Source organism: Pristis pectinata, chromosome 7 (assembly GCF_009764475.1).
Source record: "Pristis pectinata isolate sPriPec2 chromosome 7, sPriPec2.1.pri, whole genome shotgun sequence".
Lineage (NCBI taxonomy): Eukaryota > Metazoa > Chordata > Chondrichthyes > Rhinopristiformes > Pristidae > Pristis > Pristis pectinata.
Genome location: NC_067411.1, coordinates 42,710,315 through 42,736,569, shown reverse-complemented (window position 1 = coordinate 42,736,569; position 26,255 = coordinate 42,710,315). Strand labels below are relative to the sequence as shown.

Sequence of the window (26,255 nt, the reverse complement as noted above, 5' to 3'; positions counted from 1 at the left end):
GTGGAAGGAATGCCCTCGGATTGGAAGGCAGTGACTAGTGGTGTCCCGCAGGGATCAGTTCTGGGACCTCTACTTTTTGTGATATTTATAGATGACTTAGATAAGGGGGTGGAGGGCTGGGTTAGTAAGTTTGCAGATGACACTAAGATAGGCGGTGTTGTGGATAGTGTGGAGGGCTGTCGGAGCTCACAGAGGGATATTGATAGGATGCAGAGCTGGGCTGACAAGTGGCAGATGGAGTTCAATCCGGAGAAGTGTGAGGTGGTACACTTTGGAAGGACAAACTCCAGGGCAGAGTACTGGGTGAATGGCAAGGTACTTGGCAGTGTGGAGGAGCAGAGGAATCTGGGGGTTCATATTCACAGTTCATTGAAAGTTGCCTCACAGGTGGATAGAGCAGTTAAGAAGGCCAATGGGATGTTGGCTTTCATAAGTCGCGGGATTGAGTTTAAGAGCCGTGAGGTGATGATGCAGCTTTACAAAACTCTAGTTAGGCCACACTTAGAGTACTGTGTTCAGTTCTGGTTGCCTCATTATAGGAAGGATGTGGAGGCATTGGAGAGGGTGCAGTGGAGATTTACCAGGATGCTGCCTGGATTGGAGAGTATTGAATATGAGGAGAGGCTTAAGGTGCTAGGGCTTTATTCACTGGAAAGGAGGAGGATGAGAGGAGACATGATAGAGGTGTATAAAATATTGAGAGGAATAGATAGAGTAGACAGTCAGCGCCTCCTTCCCAGGGCACCAATGCTCAAGACGAGAGGTCATGGCTTTAAGGTTATGGGTGGGAGGTTCAGGGGAGATGTCAGAGGGGGGTTTTTCACCCAGAGAGTGGTTGGTGCATGGAATGCACTGCCTGGGGTGGTGGTGGAGGCAGATACATTGAACAGGTTCAAGAGCTTGTTGGATAGGCATATGGAGGAATGTGAGATAGAGGGATATGCGGGAGGAAGGGGTTAGGTAGTGTGAGGGTGGTCTGATGGACGGCACAACATGGTGGGCCGAAGGGCCTGTTTTGTGCTGTATGGTTCTATAATAAACCTGATTCTGAACATCTCTTACAACTGAACCTCCGACAGTGCAGTATTCTTTCAGGACGGCGCCAGAGTGTCAGCCTTGATTTTATCCTCAAGTGCAACTTGAACCTGCATTGCTTCCAACTCAGAGGCCAGAGTGCTACCCTCTGGGCTATCACCAAAACAGATCATGTGGTGTAGAGGTATAATGGTCATCCTTATCCCTGAGAATTTATAAGACTTTTCCAGTGTTTTGACAATACATATCAGGAGAATGTTTACCCAAATGGTTAAATGAGAGCTGAAGTTGTGAAGCAGCTGCCAGAATGGGTTGGTGGGTAACCAACAGTAAGTGACTTGAAACAAAATCCTCCCATCGGTTTCCAACCAGTATTTTGTTGACGTAATGCAGTTAAGTGATCTAAACTAGTGCATTTTTTTATGTCTCATCAGCCATTGACTGTGGGTCACCACCAGTGTTGGAGAACACAGTGAGATTTCCATCAGCGAACACAACTTATAGCAGCATGGTGGTGTATGAGTGTCTGACTGGCTATGTGTATGCAGGAGGAAACACCACATTACTCTGCTCTGCCCAGGGTCAGTGGGAAGGACAACAGCTGGAGTGTGACGGTTGGTGCTTCCAAAGTAAACTTGGTCTAAATGTAAATAATGTCTCCATTGGACTACTTAGTTGCCCCTGTTCCAGGAGTGACACTAGCTTTGTAATATAATTTCACTTATACTCCTACATGAATGTTATCTAGATTTGTGTGAGCAGAACCAAGTTCAAGGTCTTCTCATCATGCGGATATCAATGATGTAATATTTTCATTCTGCACCTGTACAGTTAAGACATCCCATCCTTTATTTGGCAGGGAAAATACGAACCCAGCACATGGCAATCTACCCCAGGTATATTGCAGAGTGCATTCCTGTGGGGTGATGCACATTGGTTATAACATTGGCTGGCAGTTTACAAGGTGATGTTCTATTCAGTTAAAGGGCAACATCTCAAGTCCTGAAATCATCAAATCTCAATACCTGATCTCTCATGTTGGCTACACATCAAGAAGAGTTTTTTTTAAAGGATTTCAATATAGATTGGGTTTTACATACGTATGTTTATATTTGTATGCCATTGACAACCATTTACTTTATAACAATAGCAACACTTCAAACAGCACTGACTGTCTGCGAGTAGTGATTGGAAGTTGTGAGAGCTGCTTTATAAATCCAAATTTCCTTATTTGTTTTTTTAACTATATCTAACTACTCGAGTGTTAACCCATCTACACATCTATCCGGCTATCTATGTATGAGGGCACATACCACCAGGCTTAAGGACAGCTTCTATCCCACTGTGATAAGACTATTCTTGTTGTGACCTTGCACTTTATTGCACTGAACTTTCTCTGTAGCTGTGACACTTTACTCTGTACTGTTACTGTTTTTACCTGTACTACCTCAATGCACTCTGTACTGACTCAATGTAACTGCACTGTGTAATGAATTGACCCGTACAATCGGTTTGTCAGACAAGTTTTTCACTGTACCTCGGTACAAGTGACAATAGTAAACCAATACCAATCTGAAATAAAAGCAGAAAATGGTAGAAATGCTCAGCAAGTTAGGCAGCATCATTGGAGAGAGAGAGAGTGGGAGAGAGAGTGGGTGAGAGAGAGAACAGCCTCACCAGTTCTAACAAAAGGTCATCAACATGAAACATTAACTCTGTTTCTCTTTCCACAGATACTGTTTGACTTGCTGAGTATTTCCATCATTTTCTGTTTTTATTACAGCATCAGCATCTTATCTCTCTGCATTTGACAACCTCTGCACCTATCTGCCCGCACCTATCTGCCCATGTATCTGCGCCTATCCGACTAAGTGAGTGTGTATATCTGACCTTGTGTCTGCGTCTATCTGACTGGGTCTATCAGAGTTTTAGTGCATCTATCGATCTATGTGAGTGTATTTACTCCAACTACTTGGATGCATCAAATCAGACCACGTGTCTGCATCTGTTTGAATACGTGCCTGATTCTATCTGAATAGATAAAGCATGAGATATAATCCCACCTCCCTTATTTGGTTCCATGGTCCACCTTCCTTTCATATCAGATTCCATCATCTGTAGCCCTTTGTTGCCTCCACCTATCGCCTCCAAACCTCCCAGCTTCTGTTGCTATTTCAACTCCTCCATCTGCCTATCACCACCCCCACTACCCCCCCAACCCCAATCCCCTGGATACACCTAACGCTTACCAGCTCTTGCCTCACCCTTTCCCCTCACCTCTTTATACTGGCTATGTCCCAACTATCTTTCAGTCCAGATGAAGGATCTTGACTCGAAACCTTGACTACCCATTTCCCTCCACAGTTGCTGCCTGACCCACCGAGTTCCTCCTGCAGATAGTGTCAATACATAATCAGTATCAATACGCAGAAGTGTGTGTCAGTGTGATGAAGAATTAATATTCATCAGCTCAGGCAAAACCAACCAAAATAAATGGAAATAAACCTGGGTCAATATGCTTGAAAGTTATCTATTTTTACTGGTGGATCACAACAAACAGCAGAAAGACCTGCATTCTTATAGTGTCATTTATGATCAAGAGTGTCACAACCCATACAAGCATATAACATTTTGGGTGTTTTGACATTGTTGAGGTATGTGAAATGTAGCTGTCAATTAATGCATAATGGGCTCCCTAGTGATGTGTCATGTTTTATTTTTACACCAGACAGGAATGAATGATCGTCGTAACTCATTCATGTGCTCTTTAAATGGTAGCCTTTGTCTTTCTGCTGTCAGCTATTTAGTAATTTTTAAAAAAATTTTAATTACAGCGTGGTAACAGGCCCTTCCAGCCCAACGAGTCCACGCCGCCCATTTTTTAAACCCCCAAAATTAACCTACCCGTACGTCTTTAGAATGTGGGAGGAAACTGGAGCACCCGGAGGAAACCCACGCAGACACGGGAGAACGCACAAACTCCTTACAGACAGCGATGGGAATCGAACCCCGATCGCTGGCGCTGTAATAGCATTGTGCTGTAATAGCATTGCGCTAACCGCTACGCTACCGTGCCCCTCTCTATCATAACCAGTTCATGCTTCATACCTCCATAGTTTCCTTTATTTAGATTCAGGACTCTAGTCTTGGAATCGACTCGCTCACTCTCCAAGTTAATGTTGTGGTCACTCTTCCCCAAGGGCAACAAGATTGCACAACAAAATTTCTCTATTCTCATTACACAATACCCAGTCTGGGATGGCCTGTCCTCAAGTTGATTCCTCAACATATTGTCAACATATGAAGTCAGCCATAATTATTATATTTCACATGCATCTCTAATCTTCTATTTAATACTATCCCCTACATCACCATGACTGAGGGTCTATATACAACCTCTGCCAACATTTATTGTCCCTTTATGTTACTTAGCTCTACCAACATACTGTAGCTTCCACATCAAGGTTCTCTGAGCTGATTTCCTTCCTCGCCATTGCATTGATTTCCTATTTTACAAACAAAGCTAATCACCTCCTGTTCTTCTTTGCTTGTCTTTCCTGAACAATGAATACCCTGGGATGTACGTCCTTTCTCCCCCAACCACCATGTTTCTGTAATCGTATTTACATCTATTTGCACAATTAATTCATCTATTTTATTGTGACTGCTCTGTGCATTGGGACATAATAACTTCAAGCTTTTTAACGTTCTTAGTTACTTTAGAATTGTTTTGCACTGTGGCCCTGTTGTTCTTTGCCCTTGATCTCTATGCCTGCCAGCTGTTGATGCTTTCCCCAGGGAGGCCATCCCCCCAACAGTGTCCAAAGCAATTTATCTGTTTGACGGGTGGGGGGGGGGTGGGGGGTGGTGGTGTGGCAGCAGAGGATCTCTGCACTACCTGCCTGCCCCTACTACTCCGCCAGATGGTCACCCATCCCTTTTCTGCCTGTGCACCTGTTGCTTGTGGTGTGACCGCCTGTCTAAATGTGCTGTTCACCATGTCCTCAGCATTGTGGATGCTCCATGATAAATTTATGCACAGGTCCAGCTGCACAATGCGATCAGTCAGTGGCTGCAGCTGGAAACTCTTCCTGCACACATAGCCGCAGGGACGTGGAATTGTCCTTGATTTCCCACAAAGAGCAGTAGGAGTAGGCCATCATGAATCACTCTTAGATTAAACTCCTTAGTTAATCCCTTTAATTTAGAGTAATAATTTCCCCAGGAACTGTATTCCAAATACTCACACCTACAATCTAAAGTCCCTATCCTTACTTTTACATTGAGAACCTGCCTGTTTGTACTTACCATCATCTTAGGGTCATAGAAGATATGGCACAGAAACAGGCCCTTCAGCCCACTGAGTCCATGCCAACCATTAACCACCCGTTTACACTACTCCTACATTAATCCCATTTTTTACTTTCCCATATTCTCATCCCCCCCCCCCCCAGATTCTACAAGGGGCTATTTACAGAAAATAACCTTACTACACAGCAAATAACCATATCTACAGCGGCCAATAAACCTACCAACCTGCATGTCTTTGAGATGTGGGAGGAAACTGGAACACCTGGAAGAAACCTACACTGTCACGGGGAGAACATGCAAACCCCGCACAGGCAGTACCGGAGGTCAGGATTGAAGCCGGGTCTCTGGTGCTGTGGTGCAGCGACCCTACCAGCTGTACCACCAAACATATCACTTTTTTTAACTGTGACATCAATGTGGATCTCTCTTGCTGTCCTTTGAGAGTGTGTGATGGTATACCTCTTTTTAAACCTCTCGCTACCAGTGACTAGCCTCCTGAAACTGGGGACAGGACTCCAGGGAGAACTCTCCTGATCATCTTAGGTATAAAGCCATGGATTTTTTTTGTAACCACCTGAGATGGCAGGTGGCACCTTACTTTAATACCTCATTCAAAAGACTCTACTCTCAGCAGTGCAGCACTCCCTCAGTAATACCAGTCATGATGAAAATTTACTTGAATATTCATTCACCACGTTAATAAAAATTTAATAAGGAATGTTATAAAGGTGAATGCAGTGGAAGGCATAGAAACATAGCACTTAATATTAAATTTAACTTTGTGAATTGGAATTGTTTTATGTAATTTGCTTTGTGTCTCCTCAGCTGTTAACTGCGGCTCACCCCCCGAGTTACAGAACACAGTAAGATACCTACCAAAGAACACAACCTATGGCAGTACAGTGAAGTACCAGTGTCTGGCCGGCTATGTGCAAGTGAAAGGAAACACCTCATTAGTTTGTTCTGCCCATGGAGTATGGGAAGGGCCAAAGCTGGAGTGTGAAGGTCAGTCCTCCATAATATTTTAACAACAAGTGAATAACAACCCAACTGTGATTCTCCTCCCTTCTAATATTTCTTCTGTTTGAGTCAAATGTCCATATGAAACCCTGTATAAATTCCTCATTTAAAGTGGAAAACTGAAGAGAGGCAATTTTGGAAAGAAAGATGTGGATATTCACAGCGTTTTCACAACCCCACGACTCTATACAGGCAATCAAGTATTTGTGAAGTGTACATGCTGTTGTAATATAAGGAATTTACAATTTCACAGCATTGCAATTCACATAAGCAAATGATATTGTGGTAGTGTCACCACTGTTGGGATGTATGAAATGAACATGTTACAAGCCCCCAACAGCAATGGATGACCCACCAAGATGGCCGCCACTTCCCAGCCACATTCACCTGCTGCTACCTTCACTGTTCAGTCTCAGCGAATGGCTGGGGACAAAACTCTGGCACCACTGGCAGCAGGAACATGTCTGGGAGCAGCACAGTGTGTCTGGGAGCTGGATATGTGTCTTGGAATGGGACAGGTGTGCACCTTGGAGTGGGATGTGTGTGTGTCTGGCAGTGGGATGGATGCGAGGCCAGACTGCAGTCTCGCATGGGCAGGTTCATGGCTGGGACCGGGAGAAGGGACTGAAGCATTTCTGGGGTTTGGTCAGGTGTCCTCAGAGAGGGGTGTGTGGGAGGTGAGAGGAGGTTGGAGAATGGGATGGAAGGGGTGCAGAATACTGAAGAGATTTGGCAGCAGGGAGGATTAAGGATGTGAGGAATTAATGGACTTGAGGTGTGGTTGGTGGGGATGGGCATGTGTGTTTGAGCCCAAATGTGTGTGTGTGTTTGAGGCCACGTGTTTGCATGTGTCTGTGTTTGTGCAAGTGTGTTTGTTTGTTTGTGAAAGTTTGCCTGTGTGTGTTCCTTTGCTTGTGTGTGTTTGACTGTGTGTGTGTTTGCTTTTACCCGAGGTAGCACCTGTGCATGTGCCACCAATGCATGAACATTCATACCCATGCAGCATACTCTGGTATCCTGATGTCTTGGTCCCTGTTGCAACTGGATCAAGCCCTAGCCCTATGAAACCTGTGCTGTAGTTGGTGTGTAACAGCTACCCCATGTTAAAGCCACACATTGGCAACTTCTGCTAAACAATATGAAGTTCAGAGCCTGGAATGTCAGGAGTCTCCTGGACAGTCCCAACAGTGACATGCTGAATAGTGCTCTGTTATGTAGCTCCAGAACTCTGTCACTTTGATGTCGATGTCACCACCTTGAAGGAGACACACGAAGGAGGTGGCCAGCTCAAAGAACAAAGTGGTGGGTGTACCTTCAATTAGAGGTGGCAATTCAAACAGGGACACAGTCTTCAGGGAGTGGGCTTTGCCATCAAGGAAGAGCTCGATAGGCATCTCAGTGTCTCTCCCTGCAGAGTGCCTCATGATCCTTTGGCTCAATCCAACACAGAGTAAACAGCAAATGGCTGACCTGATAATAACCCTAATTCATCTGACCCCTGCAACCTTCCACCCTCTTGCTTATCAAGAACCTACCAAGCTCTGCCTAAAAATATTCAAAGATTGTGCACCCTTTGAGGAAGACTGCTTCAAAGATTCATGACCCTCTGAGAGAGAAAAAAAATCACACATCTCTTTCTTAAATGGATAATCCTTTATTTTTATATTGGTGATCCCTGATTCTAGATTCTCCCACATCTGCCCTGTCAAGACCCTTCAAGATCTTGTGTGTTTCAGTCAAGTCCTCTCCCACTCCACTAAATTCTAGTGGATACAGGCCTGGCCTGACCAGCTCATTCCAGGTTGTCCAGTAAAACTTAGTGGAAGCAAGTCCTTCTTAATCCTAATAATCTTTTGTGATTTATGTCTCCTCAGCTGTTGACTGCAACTCACCCCCGGAGTTACAGAACACAGTGCAATACCCACCAGATAATACAACCTATGGCAGCACGGTGGAGTACCAGTGTCTGACTGGCTATGTGCATGTGGCAGGAAATGGCACATTAGTCTGCTCTGCCCAGGGTCAGTGGGAAGGACCTAACCTGGAGTGTGAAGGTCAGTTCTCCAGAATGTTGTTAATGACATTTACACAAAAGTAACAGGCAAACAGCAATATTCTAATCTGTGATTTTTCTCTCAATTAATTTTGCTTCTACACGAGCCATCATTCAGATAAAACTAATTTTATTCGGGAAGAAGAATAAAGGAAGACAACTAATGAAAGAAAGAATGAAAGTTGTCTTTACGTGGAACCTTTCATAATCCAGGACAACCGAAAGTGCTTTTTTTTTCCTTTTTCAAGGGAAGTTTATTCAGTGATTACAGCATCATATTATTACAATACTTTAATATTCCACTATTCACACACTTCACAGTCAACAGTTCCAAATTACAACATAGTCATCTTTATCCAGAATGTACTCGAGCCCCTGTAGCATCCACCAGTCCTGGAAGGCCCCCAATGTAGCTGTGGATACCGCATGCTCCTTCTCCAGGGACACATGGGCATGGGTGTACCCCCCCGCCAGAAAAGGGGCAGGCATTTGGCTTGGGCAGAACTCTTGACTGCCCACCGCTTGGACCTGTGAATGGCCACCTTGGCCAGGCCCAGGAGCAAACCAACCAGGAGATCCCCCGACTGACCATTCCTACCCCCCTCCTCCTCACTGGGTGACCGAAGATTGGGAGTGTGGGGCCGAAGTGCAGCCAAAACTTCAGGGGCAGCCCTATCAGACCAAAGGTGCTTTGAATTTAGTGAAATAATACTGAAGTGTAAAAATTATTGTTGGCAACGTGGAGTCAAGCAGAGAACAAAAAAGTCTCACATGACATGGCAATTTGCAAGCAATTTCTTCTAGTAGTATTGATTGAAGAGAATACCAGGGAGAATTGACTGACTCTTCTTTGAAATAATACTCTGAAATCTGTATGTCGCTCTGATAGGGCAGGGGGCCCGAGTTTTATGCTCCACCAAAAGGCTGTGCCTCTGATTATGCAACACGCCCTCAGTGCTACACTAGGAGAGTGTGTCACAAGGGGAAGGAAGACACATCTTTTACCACGCTAAAGCAACACTTGGATGTTTTCCTTCCACACACAATAATTTAACATGTATTGGGAGCATTAAGAACTCTAGTGGAAAAAGTACCCAGAAATGTAGATTTTCTTTTTAAGTTTAACCACAGGTATGGAACTCTGATTTATGTCTCCTCAGCTGTTGACTGTGGCTTGCCCCCAGAGTTACAGAATACATTGCAATACTCTCTAGGCAACACGACGTATGGCAGTGAAGTGGAGTACCAGTGTCTGGCTGGCCATGTACGTGTGAGAGGAAACAGCACATCAGTCTGCTCTGCCGAGGGTCAATGGGAAGGACCAAACCTGGAGTGTGAAGGTCAGTCCTCCAGAATGTTGCTGCATGACGTACCAACTGAAACAACAGGCAAACATTCCAGCAAAGACGCTATATCTCCACCTCTTTACCTCTCATCTGATTATTCTTTCACTTAAGAGATACCTTCCCAATAAAACTCCACATTAAATATTTTTGGAAGAAAGATTGAAGAGCAACAGTGAGAGAAACAAAGGAAGACTTAGCTTGCCAAATCCGTGACCTCTCCCTCCAAGAAGGACGAGCATCAGGTGTATGGAAACACCACAACCAAGTCCCTCTCTATTCCACACCATCCTGACTTAGACATACATCACTGCTCCTTCATCATTAATTGGGTTTAAATCCTGGAACTCCCTCCCCAGCAACATTGTGGAGGTACCTTCACCAGAAGGACTGCAATGGTTCAAGAAGGCGGCTCACCTCTGCCTTTGCAAGAGCAATTGATGATGAGCAATAAATATTGGCCTTGCCATCAATGGCCATATTGTCAAAGATGAACAAATAACTCTAAGGCACTTATGAAATCCCGGCATCCTGCAAACACATTATAGCCAACAAAATGGTTCTGCAGTGGAGTAATATGGGAAATCTAACAGCCAATTTATACTCAGCAATATCCCACAGCAGTGTAGCATTAATAGATAGATTTATTTTGTTTGTGATAATTAAGGGATAAATATCGGGCCAGAGGACTGAAGTTAACACCATTGTTTTTTAGAATGGTCCAAAAGACCCTTTATGTTACCTGAGATTGTCTGCCTGTTCATGTCACAAACAATAGTTTAGAGAACAGTAAAACTCCAATAATCTGGCATCCTTGGGATTTTGGTCATGCTGGTCTCGCAGATCTTCCAGGCTATTGGATTTTACTCCAAATAATACCCAAACACACTTCTATTTCTTTTTATTTTATACATTAAATAATGATGTAATAAATTTTCCACTGAACCCTGTGAATTTAAAGGGAGTGGGACATATGTACAAGCACTCGCAACCTCAGCTTCAGCCACAAACCCACCCTGGTGTCCCGGACTCCAACCCAGCTTGGGCTGCTTCCCTGGCTCACAGTCTGGCCCCTGGCCCCAGTCACACCATAGACCCCTGGCTTGGGCTGTGCACTGTGGACCCCCAGCTCACATTCTGGATTAATGAGATGCTGAACCATTGGGATTTCCAAACAATCTGATGCTGGATTATCGGTGTTTTACCGTATTGGATACATTATAAATGTAACTGCAAAGGAAGGACCAAAAACAGTTTCTAAATATAACTTGAACCGCAGAGACCAAATAATCTTTTGTAATTTGTGTCTCCTCAGCTGTTGACTGCGGCTCACCCCCAGAGTTACAGAACGCAGTGCGACTCTCACTAGATAACATGACCTACGGTAGTACGGTGGAGTACCAGTGTCTGACTGGCCACGTGCATGTGAGAGGAAATGGCACATCAGTCTGCTCTGCTCAGGGTCAGTGGGAAGGACCAATCCTGGAGTGTGAAGGTGAGTCCTCCAGAACATTGCTGCATGACATTCCAGCTAAAGAAAAAGGAAACATCCCAGCAAGTCTGATTTAGCTCTCAACTAATTTTTTTCCACCTGAGTCAAACTTCCACGAAATAAAGACAACCTTAATTTCCCTCATTTTGGGAGGAAGAACAAAGAGAGACAATTTAGGAGGGAAAGAGATATTTCACTTCTACAGTCCCCCAGTACATGGAAGGCATTGTAATACTTTTGAAGTTGTAATATAGGAAAATGGCCTTATATTCAGTTTTGGTAATTTTGATTGATTGGTAAATATTAACCAAATCATCAGTGATACCACCCCTCTTCTTCTCTGGGATATTTTAAGCCCACCTGGGAGGTGGAGACAGGATTAATGTCTCATCTACAACTGGGCAGTTCCATCAGTGCATCTCTCCCTTGGTACTTTGCTGTTAGGTCACCCTAGATTTTTCTTATACATATAACGACACAGAAGAAAGCCATAGAGACCATCGGGTCCATGCGGATTCCGAAGGGAGCAATCATGCCCCCCTGTAGCCCTGCAATTATTCTTTCTCACACATGTCCATCAATTCCCCTTTGATTCTTTTTGTCATTAACCTACACTCAGGGGCAATTTACAGGAGCCAATGAACACATTAGCACATCTTTGGGATGTGGGAGGAGACTGGAGAACCCAGAGTGACGGTGCATAGTGCGGACAAACAACACCCGAGGTAAGGATCCAACCTGGGTTGCTGGAGCTGTGAGGAAGTGGCACTAATTGCTGTACTCTTGTCCTGCCCTGGCTAGTGACCAGTTTGCTCGAGAGGGACTTGAATCTCCATCCTTCTGACTCAGAGGATGGAATGCAACACACTTTGCCACAATGTCACAAACTAAATAGAGTCATAGAGATATACAGCACAGAAACAGGCCCTTTGGCCCAACTCATCCATGCCGACCAAGATGTCAACCCGAGCTAGTCCCATTTGCCTACATTTGGCCCGTACCCCTCTAAACCTTTCCTATCCATGAACCTGTCTAAATGTCTTTTAACCGTTGCAATTATACCTGCATCTACAGCTTCCTGGCAGCTCGTTCCATATACCCATCACCCTGCATGAAAAAGTTCTCCCTCAAGTCCCTTTTAAATCTTTCCCCTCTCACCTTAAATCTATGCCTGCTTGTTTTAGACTCCCCTACCCTGGGAAAAAGACTGCGGCCATCCACTTTATCTATGCCCCTCATGATCTTATATACCTCTATAAGATCACCCCTCAGCCTCCTATGCTCCAGCGAGAAAAGCTCCAGCCTAACCAGCCTCTCCATGTAGCTCGAGCCCTCCAGTCCCAGTAACACCCTTGTGAGTCTTTCCTTCACCCTTTCCAGCTTAATGACATCCTTCCTATAGCTGGATGATCAGAACTCCAAGTGTGATCTCACCAACATCTTGTGCAGTTGCAACATGACACCCTAACTCCTGTACTCAATGCCCTGACTGAGGAGGGCAAGTGTTCCAAACAATAGAGCAGGATTAAAGGAGATGCACACAGAAGGTTAGTGAGTATGGATTGTGGGTGAGGTGTAAAGTGTGGCTGATGCGTACATACTTTGAAGGTGGCTGGAGAAATTGAGAAAGTTATTTAAAAAGCTGACAGGATCCTAGAGACATAGAGGACAGAAGCAGGAAAGTTGTGCAAAACATTAGCAACCTGTCAAAAGCAATGTGCCCAGTCCTGGCACCATCCTTTAGACAGGGTCAAGACTTTGGAGAGAGTTCAGCAGACTGGTAGGAGTTCTGAGGAACTTCTGTTGTGTGTTGAGTGTGGAAGGTCTGGCTCATTCTCCTTCGAGCAGAGAAGGTTAAGCAGAGGTTAGACAGAGTTGTTTAAAATGTGAAGGGTTTTGATAGTGTAAATGTAGATCAACTGTTCCACTGTCTGCATCCCCTTTAATCCTGGTCTATTGTTTGGCACGCTTGCCTTCAGCAGTCAGGGCAATGAATACAGGAGTTGGGACATCATGTTCCACTGCCAGGAGGTCACAGATGTAAAGTAATTGGCAAAAGAACTAGATAGAACATGAGGAGTAATTTTTAGGCTGAACGTCTTGATCAGCACTGCCTGAAAGGGAATTGGTTATTTGCTAATAAGGGGAAAATTTGTAGGGTTATGACCAAAGAACAGGTGTGAATGGGGCGAATTGGAGAGCTGTTTCAAAGTGCCAGCACAGACAATACTGTGATGTATTTCCGTGACACATGCCTAATGTCAACAAGGCTCAGTTAATGTCATTCTCACCTCTGAGTTTGTGGGTTCAAATCTTACTGCAAGACTAGAAGGTGTTGTCCAATGGATTTCTATGTTTTTGGGGATGTGATCTTTGAGAAGGAATGCTACATCAAGTGCTGCACACCTGGACACTGGAAATCTCCTAACACTTTTCAGACAATAGCAATGAATTCCTTCCTGTGTCCTGACCACAATTGTTTCTTTGACCAACATCCCAGACCGAGGTGACTATGTACCACTCTGCCTGTAACCCCAGCCCACACCACTCAAGTCACAATAAATTCATCCTTCCCATATTACAAAAACCACTAAGGTAATTCTTAGTGTGTTAAGTCCTAGTACAAATGGCTTAGTCTGTGATTTTTCTCTACCCCTTTAATCATCCCTAAGACTCAGAACCAGTGCAAATTCCACATAACTTCCAGGGAGCAAGTTACTCCATTTCAGATCAATTCTTAGATCCAGATTGTGTAATGTTAAATGGGGATTCAGATTCTAAGAGGCAGTGTTTAAAAAAAAGTGCCATTTAGCCATTTCAGTAGGGGGAAAAGTGTTAAAGAAGACCAGGCTGTGATATGAATGATACTTTATAGTGTATCTAACCATATTGTTCTGGTGTAAAACTCATTAAATTATTATGCAGAATTTACAGTACAGAAATAGTCCATTCAAGCTAACCAACCCATGTTGGCGTTTACCCTCCACACATACTTCACCCCCACTCTTCCTCGTCTCACGGCCTTTTACACCGTTGTCCCTTTTAGTTATCCAGTTTGCACTGAAATACATCTCTGCTATTTTTCTCTCCCTGTGAGAGTGAGAGTCACAGTTTCACTACTCTCTGGATAGGAGTCTCTCTTAGATTTCCTGTAGGATCAACTGGAGACAGCACTGTAGTACTGCTGCCTCATAGCTCCAGCAACCTGGGTTCAATCCTGAACAAAAGCAAACTGCTGGAGGAAGTCAGTGTGTTGAGCAGCAATTCCATAAATCCCAATCCCTGGGTCCTGTTGCAGACTCAACCTGAAACATCAAATTCCCTTCCTTCTATTGTTACTGCTCAACTTGCTGAGTACCTCCAGCAGTTTGTTTTTTGCTCCAGATTACAGCATCTGCATTCTCTTGTGTCTATAGGTTCAAACCTCTCTGTGTGGAGTTTGCATGTTCTCCCTGTGACCATGTGAGTTTCCTCTAGGGTGCTCCGGTTTCCTCTCGCATCCCAAAGATGTGTGGGTTGGTAGGTTAATTGGACGTGGTAAATTATCCTTGGTGTAGATGGATGACAGGAGAATTGGTGGGTGGAAGGTGGGAGTTGATAGGTATGTGAGAGAGAATAGGTTACAGAGTGCTTGATGGTCGCTGTGGACTCAGGTGGCTGAAGTGCTTTTTCCATGCTGTATGACATAGAGTGGGGAACGGTATTTATGAGATTGCTCTGAGGGATAGCATATAAACTCAATGGGCTGAATGTCTGCCTTCTATGTTGTAAGAAAATACAACCAAGATTCCAGGCCTAATCGCCAGCAATAGCCTTTTTGTTTCAGACGGTTAAATGATCTTAAGTCGTATCTTTTTGTGTCTCCTCAGCTATTGACTGTGGCTCACCCCCAGCTATAGTGAACACAATGAGGAATCTACCACAAAACACAACCTATGGAAATATGGTGGTGTACCAGTGTCTGCCCGGCTACGATCATGTGAGAGGAAACTCAACATTAGTCTGCTCTGCCCAGGGTTTATGGGAAGGACCAAACATTGAATGTAAAGGTGGGGACTCCAGAATGTTTCTAAATGAAATTCAAACTAAAATAACAGGAAGATAATATCCAGGACATACTTCACATCTGTGATTTTTAAAAAAATTCTCATTTAATTTTTCTTCCACTTTATCACGATCATTTCCTCACTTTCTCACTTCTTTAGAAAGGTTAACTCTGTTTCTCTCTCCACAGATGCTGCCTGAATGTTTCCAACATCTTCTTGTTTTTATTTCAGATATCCAGCATTTGCAGTTTTTTTGACCTTCAGGCTAAGTGGTTGTTGAATAGAGTCTGCATCATAGATGCCATCCTTTCAACCCAAGCAGTCTATTTCTCCTGGAGTTTCTGCTCCACATGAGCTCATTCCCACATCATTTACTCTATTTCACTCTATCAGTATATCCTTCGACGACTTCCTTCCTCATGTTTGCCTAACTTATCTCTTTTAATGATGTAAATTTATATTATAAAAGATATATAAATATATAAAGGCGTAAATGTGTCTGCTTTTGTCTCAACCATTCTCAGTGATGAGTTCCATACTCTCACCACTCTGGGAAATATCTCCTTGAATCCCTGGATACGTTAATGATTATTTTGTGGCCTATGCTTTTGATCTTCCATGTCCTCTTCTCTTCATCCATTCAATAGAACCACAAATTATTTTTAGAGGCCTCTATAAAGTCACAAGTTAGTCTTACCCTTTTTCAAACAAAAGTGCATCTTTTCTTAACAGCTGTACCCTTGTAGTTCTGGTATCATCTTCATAAACTTTTTTCCACCTTCTCTCATGTTTTGAAATCTTTCTTTATAAAATGGAGACAGGAACATTGCATGGTACTCCCAGTGTGGCCTAAGCAAAGTTCTCTGATTTTGAATTCTGGTCTTGCTGAAATGAAGCCCAGTGCATTTTGCCTTTTTATGACTTAAATAGAATATCCATTTGTAGTGGTTTGTGTCCCTGGATGCATTTGATTCTGTACTACATTGATGCCTGTACTTTCTAATGAATGGAAGGTTTGCATTTATATGGTACCTTTCATGCCCATTATGACCTCCTCAACTGTTTCACATCCAATGAAGTATTCTTTAGAATGTAGTTAATATTGTAATATTGGAAATAACCTAAGTAGTTGTACACAGCAAGCTCCCAGAAAAAGCAAGTGATGGTGATCTGTTTTTTAGTATTGTTGAGGGAGCAGTTAACATTGGTCAAGGCACTGGAATAAATCCCATGCCTTTCAGTGAAGTAGTGCCATGGGAACTTTTACATTCACAATCAAGAGCAGAACGGGACTTAGTTTAACCTCTCAGCTGAAGCCACCCTGTTCTCCCACTAAAATGCTTCACCATACATATCTATGCAGGTTTGGTTTATTTGCACTTTCTGCACCATAAGTTAAGAAATATAAGAAACATCAATGCTATTATTTGTGTATGATAAATGATTGTATCACATGATTTAAACAACAATGTCCAAAGCATGTGATTTGACTCAGGAAAGCCCATTTAATCAGAGTTGGTCATGTTGGGAAAACTCGGTATCTTGAACCAACTGATCAAGGATAGAGCTCACAGAGATCAGAACCAGCTGACCTCAGTGGTAAAAGTTCATTTCCATTTTGTACCTTTTAACTGCTTCAGATCATGGGTTACCTTGACGTGAGACCTCGTTAACTTCCTTAGGGTAAGTTACATGGAAACCACGAGGTTTCAATTTATGCGGAATCATTATAGAATCATGCAAATTTATGCCATGGATAAAGGCCATTCGGGTCATCTATTCATACTGTCCCTAACAGGGCCATTGAGATTAATTCCAGTTTTCACCTCTCTGTAGCACTGTGACAGGTACCCTATAAATGTGCTAAGAGTTTCAGACTCCACTGAAAGACTTGGCAGATATCATTAGATTCCTAATCTAGATCACCCAGCCAGCAGAAAGATGCTCACGTCTACCTTCTTAATACCTTTCAAATAGCAATCAAATCACCCTTCAGCTTCCAGAGAATCCAACTGTAGAGTGTGTAATCTCTCTTTGTGAGTTAACTCTTGAATATAAAACCAAAACAGAATAGCATGCTTTATATACCAACTAAATCACTTTCATTTATATAATGCCTTTAGTGCAGCAAATAGTCCCTAGGCACTTTACAGGAGAGTTATCAAGCAGTTGGAAAGTTGACAGTGAACCACAAAAAGGGGTATTGGGACAGCTAGCCACAATCCTGGTCAAGGTGCATTAAGTTTTAGGGGGTTCTTGGAGGAGGGTAGTGAGGGGAGCAGTTCCAGAGTTTGTCTTTGGCAGTTGAATTTATGGCAGGAGAAATAACTAAATTGGGCATGTGCAAGAGGCCAGGCAGAAGGAATGCAGATATTTCTGAGGATTATATATTTGTAGATTGAGCGTTGTGGTATTGAGATGAAGTAGTCAATTTGTTTGAGTTTGTTCAAAATGATTAATCTGTAGATTGTTTGCCTGCTTTAACCAAACAAATCAATAGGGGGCGTATGATGTATCAAAAATGAATAGGTCTTAATTTTTTTCAGTTTTAACTCAACTGGAAAACCATCCCCAAAGGCCTACTTTGAAATTATTAGTTTTTTAATTAAGAAAAAGACAAGACACTATGTTGGTAGTGTAAGGCCAACCATGCATCTTGTTTTAAGAATATGGTTTTCAAAATGTAGATATTTTGTAGATAGGCAGTGACTTGTAACTTGGAAAGACCCCAGAATAGTAAAAACATGGGCAATGATGGGTGACTTTCAATGTGCAGTTATTATTTGCAGTCATTATCAATTTAGCTACAGCTTATTACAGAAACTAAGAATTTATAAATTTGCCTGAAGAATTCTTTTAAACAATTGCACATACATCATTTTGCCAAATAACTTAAAAATAAACCCTGAAATGAAGCAAAGAAAGCAGAATAATTTAAGTCCTGAGAATGAGACACATCACCTTAACTTGCCTCCAGTATAGAAACTGAACAGGTATTATTTGCTGAAAGTTGGAAATATTACTTAGCCAGTATCCACAGTTCCAGAAAGCTGCTTGGAGCTGCCCTGAAGACTCATTACACACATGCACTAGTGAAAGAGCAAGATTCTGGGTCTGATCCTTAACAAGAGGTTTTACATCATTTTTCTTTGTTTCTCCTCAGTTGTTGACTGTGGCTCACCCCCATCTTTATTAAACACACGGCGATATTCACCACAAAACACTACCTATGGCAGTAAGACGGAGTACAAGTGTCTGACTGGCTATGTGTATGTGAGAAGAAACACTACATTAGTCTGTTCTGCCCAGGGTCAGTGGGAAGGACCAAGCCTGGAGTGTGAAGGTTAGTGCTCCGGATGTATTGGAATTGAATTGACACTCTATTAAAGAGGTCCTAGTGCCATCACTGGATGTTCACCCAGTAGTATTAAACTTGATGATGTTTTCTTGTCTCTCAACCTGACTTTCATCTGAGGGGAAAAAAAAGTCATATTCATGCTGCATTTGCAGAAATTAAGTTATTATATGGTCTGGGACAATTTGGAATGAATCCAGTTTGTGTTGCGCATTGCTAAACCAAACTAACTTAAAGAAAGTCATGAAAAAGTTACTAGAACTGGACCGGCTTGTCTGTAATTGGTTAAAATCTCAACGAGAAGCTGTGTCAGTAAAATGGGTCAGTGGCAAAGTGGACTGGAAAGATACTACAGAAGCATGGAGTATAAAGAATATAAAGCTTGGGTTGGTGGTGATGACCATGGATTGTTGTAAAAGCTACATTCTCGCACAAAGAAAGTCTACTGCCTTTACCCACTTTGACCAGTATGTGACTCCATACTCACAGTAATGAGCTCAGCAATGGCCCAGCAAGCCACTCATTCAGTTGTAACAAACAGTGATGGCAAAAAGTCCTCTCTTTGTAAGAGCACTGTGGAAGGACCCTCATCACAGAGATACCTGTGGTCCTAGGGGACATCTGATCACTACAGTTAGGCCTGGGCTTTGAAGCCTGGCATTGCCAATGTTGCCCACAGCAAATTAATGAATTTAAAAAAGCCTACAAACTGTGCAAGAATAATTCACGTTTATATGTAATTCAAAGTTAGAAAACTAAATTCACCAGAATGCACTAGAAGTGAACCATGCCTCACCTCTTACATCAGTTATTATTCAGCTCATTCATGCTATTAATGGTATCATACAAATCCTTCTAAATTACTGACTTTAGCAAGAAAGGTATGTGTGAAAAAAAAATCAGTGTCACAGTCCAAACTGGTAACAAAAGGGCTGTGTGCAAAGCTCAGGTATAGCGCCAAAGGATTCCCTACTGCAGATATTGTAAATGCAGTCCCCGGACTTCTGGTAATGGTGACTTGGCATCAGTTAGACATTTTCTGGTGTGGATTTGACAGCTGTTTTACAAAGGTGCTTCATTTGATGAGAAGCCTTTGGTAATCATGGAACATTGATGGAAGGAATCGCCTGCCTGTAGAGAATGTCCTCACCCAGTAAGGGAAAAGGAATGTTGACTTGGAATTTTTACAATGCTAGTGAAACAGTTTACTGACAATGACCGCGTGCAATGGACCTCACTGGAGACCTCTTTCTGTCATCTGTTGAGTATATTCTCCTTTCTCCCTGACATGCTTATCCAACATCCTCTGTGACATTCACTGCCAATACTTCACATGGTGGTGAGTTCCACGGTCTAACCACACCTCTATAGGTGGCTTCAAATGATCACAATGCCTGCTTTTGGCTTTAGCAAGAGCATGTAAATGATTTCAAATTTGACCTCCTTTGGAGGGGCACTTTAAACAAATGCTTATTGCACACATACGTGTATATATTTGCCTCTTTCACATGCTCAGAATTTATTTTCAGGGATGGGGTGTAAAGGGGTCATGTCCCTCTGAGCATGTTGTGTACACCCTGGGATAACCAGAAACATTCTTAAACTACTTGGATCATGTGTTTCCTCAGCAGTTGACTGTGGCTTGCCCGCAGTGTTACAGAACGCAGTGCTTTTCCCTCTGGAGTACACGACCTATGGCAGTACAGCAGTGTACCAGTGTGCAACCGGCTACATGCACGTGAGAGGAAACAACACAACAGTCTGCTCTGCCCAGGGTCAGTGGGAAGGACCAAAACTGGAGTGTGAAGGTCAGATCTTCAGAACCTTTCTAAATTTGAATGAAAATCAAGCCTCTATGAAAATGATATCCTGGGGATGAATGCATTTGAGATTTTGCTCGCCCACTCTTTCTTCCACACCACCCAAGCTCCCACCTAATCCCTGTACTTACTCTAAAGTAATTTTTATTAAAGGGCATGTTATATCAACCAAGGCATGGTCACATGACTCTGACATTGGCTGAGGGTACAAGTCTTGCTGCAGGTTTGGAATCTGATGGCGTTCTGTTGGAGATGTTATCATCCAGAAGAGACAATAAACCAATGCCCTATCCAGCTCCTCAGCTACAGAGCTATCAACCAAAACAAAGGCTTTCTCCGTTCTGTATTAACTTATGGCTTTTTTATAAATCTTGTTTTATTTTTACAAGTTGGCTGACGTGTTTACTTCTATAACAAGAGCTCCACTTCAAAAGTAATATGTGCAAAGCATTTAAGAAGCTCCCAAAGTCATAAAGTCCTTGGCAAGCAATGAGGTGCAACAAAATTCCATTATCCGGCACCTGAGGGTGCCGGACTGGTAGATTTTCCAGATAATTGGATGTTATTCCTATTAATCCCCCAACATATTTTTAATTCCCTTATTTTAGATGTAGTGGTGTAGTAATATAAAACATTCTCTAGTGAACCTGCTGAGTTTCAAGGGTGCATGAGAAATGGGTTCTGGTGAGCTTCCGCCCATCAAGCACCCATTTTACACTAATCCCACACTAACCCATTTCATTCTCTTTGCATCCCATCAACTACCCCTAGATTCTAATCCCTCATTTACACACTTGGGGCAATTTACAGTGACCAATTAACCTACCAACCTGCATGTTTTTGAAATGTGGGAGGAACCCAGAGCACATGTAGGAAATCTACATTGTCACAGAGAGAACACAGGGAGCTGTCTCCATGCAAACAGCACCGGAGGTCAGAATTGAACCTGGGTCACTGAAGCTGTGAGGTAGCAGCTATACCAGCTGCTCCACTGTGCCCCCCTCAGTGAGTTTAAAGAATGAGGCTCCAGTTTGTTTAAAGGGAGCATAAAAAACAGGGGCGTGGTGAGCCAACGGCCAAACCTTTTGGGATTTCTGAATAATCAGATAGTGGATTTTCATAAATTCACAGTACTTTTGAATTCTTGTTAGTGTTATCATGGAAATGTAGCAATTTGTGAAGAGCAAGCTTCATCTAAAGGTGAAGTGACTATGACCAGCTTATGTGTTCCTCTGGTGTTGGTAGGAAACCCCGATTATATCTTTGCTTCTCCTTGAAACAATGGCATGAGATTGTTCATGTCAGAGTGCTTCACTTTGATGTGTTGTTCGCAAAACATCTTCAATATTGCGCTGAAGTGACAGCCTTAACACAGATAGGATGTAGCAATTCTGGAATGCAGAGCTCTGTGCTGCAGAATGTTTATAAATCTACTTCAGCTTAGAATGCAAATACATTGCCGACACTTTGACTCTCACCAGGCACATCTTCCTCTCCCCTCAGAATTCCGAAGGGACGGTTCCCTCTGTGACTTCCTGATTCCTTCTCCCATCTCCACCAACACTCACTTCCCTTCTTATAGCACTTCCCCAGGCAACTGGAGGAGATGGAATACCTGTCCTTTCACCTTTTCCCTTCCCACCATCCAAGGATCCCAGCACTGTTTCCAGGTGAAGCTCTAATTCTCTCGCACTTTTTCCAATGCACTTGGCGCTCATGGGGTGGTCCCTTCCACATTGGGGAAACTAAACACAGATTGGGTGACCACTTGGGGAACACCTCTGTTCAGTCCTCGAAGGTGACCCTGAGCTTCCAGTTGCCTGTCACTTTAATTCTCCATCCCACATCTAATCTGGCCTCACTGTCTTTGGCCTCATCAACAGTTATAGGGAGGACAAGCAAGCTGCAAAACATTCTTCTGTAGGTCCATGTGATGCTTATCAGATCTTTGGTGGAAACCATAACTCACATGAGAGCATACTACCCCAGCTTTTCCTCATCATAAGAAATACAGATTAACTGGAATTCCTCAGTTAACTCTGTCCTCTCTCCATGCATGCTTCCTGACCTGCTGGATATTTCTAGCATCTTCTTTTATTTCTGATTATATCTCACATTTAAAGCATTCATTTCTCTCTGTGCTCTGTCCTTATCTGCCTTTTTCGATTCATGTCTTTTTCAGACAGATTGTCCGTGTGTAACAAGCCTTCAGCACCTTCTCTCAGCCAGCATAATCACCACTTGCATCATTCGGTCTCTGTTGGTCTCCAAACTAACTCACACATACCCTTTGTTTTCTCCAATCTCTTCCTTCTCTGCAACTTAACACATTCTTGTTTTCTAACCTTTTCTGTCTCTGATTGACTTGAAACATTAACTCTGTTTCTCTCTGCACAGACACTGCCTGACCCGCTGATCATCGCCAGCATTTTCTGTCTCCGGCATCCACAGTTTTGTTCTATTGTCAATTTCTCAGAACTTACTGTTTTATTCAGAACATTAATATGTATTGTGGGATCTTGTTAAATGGCTTGTTCCCTTTACTTCCCAAAACAAAATAGTAAATTCAGCTTTTTCAGTCTTCCTCATGAGCTACTGACTTTCACAATAAGACCAGCTGCACGGAACTCCTATATCCGATGATGGGAAAAACTTGAGGTAATATGTTCTCATGTAAATTGTGGTTTCCACCAAAAATTCATCAGACTGGATCTACAGGGTGATGGTTTGCAGCTTACACATCCTCCCTATAACCAGGTGCACCTCCTTTGTGTTCTCCAGTTTCCTCCTCCTTCTCAAGTACATGGCTAGTAGGTTGATTGGCTACTGTAAATTGCCCCTAGCATAGGTGTGTGGCAGGATGATTGGGGGCGAGGGGCTGGGAATAGATGGAGATACAAGAGGGAAAATGAAATTGGTGTAGGATTCATGTGAAAGGGTGCCGAACAGTTAGTGCTGACATAGTGGGCTGAAGGGTCTGTTTCTTTGTCTCATGACTTCATGACACACATGTGCTATTTTGTCACATATTTAGCTTGTGACTAAGGGTGAATTCTACCCAAGCCATGAATTTCTAGATACTTTTCACTGGAGAGTAGAGGGTTTCCTCCAGTGTTTCAATCAAAGATCCTCATGACATTGTGTAGTATAAAAAGAGAAGGGAGAATCTTCGGCGTTTTCGATCGGGAGCGAGCGGAATCAGCCGAGGACTTACGAACAGATAAGTTTTTTTTCCCTAATGGTTCAGGGATAGCGGGGAGAGACTGCGCAGGTGCGTGACGTAAGCAGTTAGGGCGCGAACAGTTTAAAAAGAAGGCCGCCATGTCCAGTGGGCAGCATTTGGAGTGGGCAGAGTGATTGGGCTTTGGCTCAATAGGCTTAGGTGTAAAGGGACGAGGCAGGTGAGTAGCTGGTAAGTAAAGGTAAGGTTTACCTGTTATTGTTATAAATTTTAAGTAGAATAAAACCAGGTAGGGAAAGAATAGTTCAGATGGAGGACATGCTGATGTGCTGCAGCTGCCTGATGTGGGAGCTAGTGGACCCTGTTGGGGTGCACGTGGCCACTTCTGCAGTAAGTGCTGGAGGATGGAGGAACTTCGGCTCAGAACTGATGAGCTGGAGTCGCAGCTTCAAACACTGCGGAGCATCAGGGAGGGAGAGAGTTATGTAGATGCTGTGCATCGGGAGGCAATCACCCCCCTTAGAGCAGGTACTTCTAGGGTCCAGGAAGCAGATAGAAGGGTGAGTGTCGGGGAGAGAAAAGGTAAAAGAAAGGGAACAGGCAGACAGGGCAGTGGACCCTGGAGGCTGTTATCCTCAGTAACAGGTTTTCCGCTTTGGATGCTGTTGAGGGGGATGACCTACAGGGATCAAGCAGCAGTAGCCAGGTCTCTGGCACTGGGACTGGTCCTGCTGCTCAGACGGGAAGGGAGGAGAAGAGGAGGGCAATAGTGATAGGGGACTCGATAGTCAGGGAAACAGATAGGAAGTTCTGTGGAAGTGAGCATGAATCCCGGATGGTATGTTGTCTCCCAGGTCCCAGGTGCCAGGGTCTGGGATGTCTCTGATTGGGTCTACAGCATTCTTGAGCGGGAGGGAGAACAGCCAGAAGTTGTGGTATATGTTGGTATTGGTATTGGTATTGGTTTATTATTGTCACTTGTACCAAGGTACAGTGAAAAACTTGTCTTACAAACCAATCTTACAGGTCAATTCATTACACAGTGCAGTTACTTCAAGTTAGTACAGAGTGCATTGATGTAGTACAGGTAAAAAAAAACAGTACAGAGTAAAGTGTCACAGCTACAGAGAAAGTGCAGTGCAATAAGGTGCAAGGTCACAACAAGGTAGATCGTGAGGTCATAGTTCATAGTCCATCTCATTGTATAAAGGAACTGTTCAATAGTCTTACCACAGTGGGGTAGAAGCTGTCCTTAAGTCTGGTGGTACGTGCCCTCATGCACCTGTATCTTCTACCCAATGGAAGAGTAGAGAAGAGAGAATGTCCCAGGTGGGTGGGGTCTTTGATTATGCTGGCAGCTTCACCAAGACAACGAGAGGTAAAGACAGAGTCCAAGGAGGGGAGACTGATGTCCGTGGTGCGCTGGGTTGTGTCCACAACTCTCTGCAGCTTCTTGTGGTCTTGGGCAGAGCAGTTGCCGTACCAAGCCGTGATACATCCTGATAGGATGCTTTCTATGGTGCATCAGTAAAAGTTGGTGAGTGTCAAAGGGGACAAACCAAATTTCTTTAGCATCCTGAGGAAGTAGAGGCGCTGGTGAGCTTTCTTGGCCATGGCATCCACGTGGTTTGTCCAGGACAGGTTGTTGGTGATGTTCACTCCCAGGAACTTGAAGCTCTCAACCCTCTCGCCCTCAGCACCATTGATGTAGATAGGTGTATGTACACCGCCCCCTTTCCTGAAGTCAATGACCAGCTCTTCAGTTTTGTTGACATTGAGGGAATGGTTGTTGTCATGACACCATTCCACTAAGCTCTCTACCTCCTTCCTGTTCTCCGATTCATCAGGTAGGAAGAGGGATGAGGTCCTAAAAAGTCAGTTTAGGGAGCTAGGCAGAAGGCTGAAGAACAGCACCTCAAGGGTAGCAATCTCAGGATTGCTACCAGTGTCACATGATAGCAAAGGTAGGAATAGGAGGAGATGGCAGATGAATGCGTGGCTGAGGAGTTGGTACAGGAGGGAAGGTTTTAGATTTTTGGATCATTGGGATCTCTTCTGGGGAAGGTGGGACCTGTACAAAGTGGACGAGTTACACCTGAACCCGAGGTGGACCAATATCCTTGCAGGCAGGTTTGCTAGTGTGGTTTGGGAGGGTTTAAACTAGTTTTCCAGGGGGAGGGGAACCAGAGGGGTAGGTCAGAGGAAGAAGTGGATGGGGAAAAGTCGGATCTAACATGTAGAGAGGCTTTGAGGAAGGAGAAGCAGAGTATAGGGTATAAAAGTAGTAAGGTGGATAGGCTAAAGTGCATTTACTTGAATGCAAGAAGTATCAGGAATAAGGGTGATGAACTGAGAGCTTGGGTAAGTACATGGGACTATGATATTGTGGCTCTTGCAGAGACTTGGCTGTCACCAGGGCAGGAATGGATATTGAATATTCCTGGATTTCAGTGTTTTAAAAGGGATGGGGGGGGAAGAAGAGGAGGAGGGGTGGCGTTACTGGTTGGGGATACTATTACAGCTGCAGAAAGGGTGGATAATGTAGAAGGATCCTCTCTAGAGTCAGTGTGGGTTGAAGTTAGGAACAAGAAAGGAGCAG

The 26,255-nt window shown here is 43.6% G+C and overlaps 1 protein-coding gene across 1 annotated transcript in view; it reads left to right on the top strand.

The window, feature by feature from the left end:
* The window catches only part of susd1 (sushi domain containing 1), a 90,377-nt gene that overhangs the window by 20,692 nt on the left and 43,430 nt on the right, over positions 1 to 26,255 (top strand). Inside the window, exons 4-11 of the mRNA XM_052019955.1 lie at positions 1,470 to 1,649; positions 6,172 to 6,351; positions 8,241 to 8,420; positions 9,580 to 9,759; positions 11,078 to 11,257; positions 15,124 to 15,297; positions 18,464 to 18,643; positions 20,284 to 20,463. Of these exons, the coding sequence (XP_051875915.1) occupies positions 1,470 to 1,649; positions 6,172 to 6,351; positions 8,241 to 8,420; positions 9,580 to 9,759; positions 11,078 to 11,257; positions 15,124 to 15,297; positions 18,464 to 18,643; positions 20,284 to 20,463 (1,434 nt within the window). The remainder of the gene's footprint in view (positions 1 to 1,469; positions 1,650 to 6,171; positions 6,352 to 8,240; positions 8,421 to 9,579; positions 9,760 to 11,077; positions 11,258 to 15,123; positions 15,298 to 18,463; positions 18,644 to 20,283; positions 20,464 to 26,255) is intronic.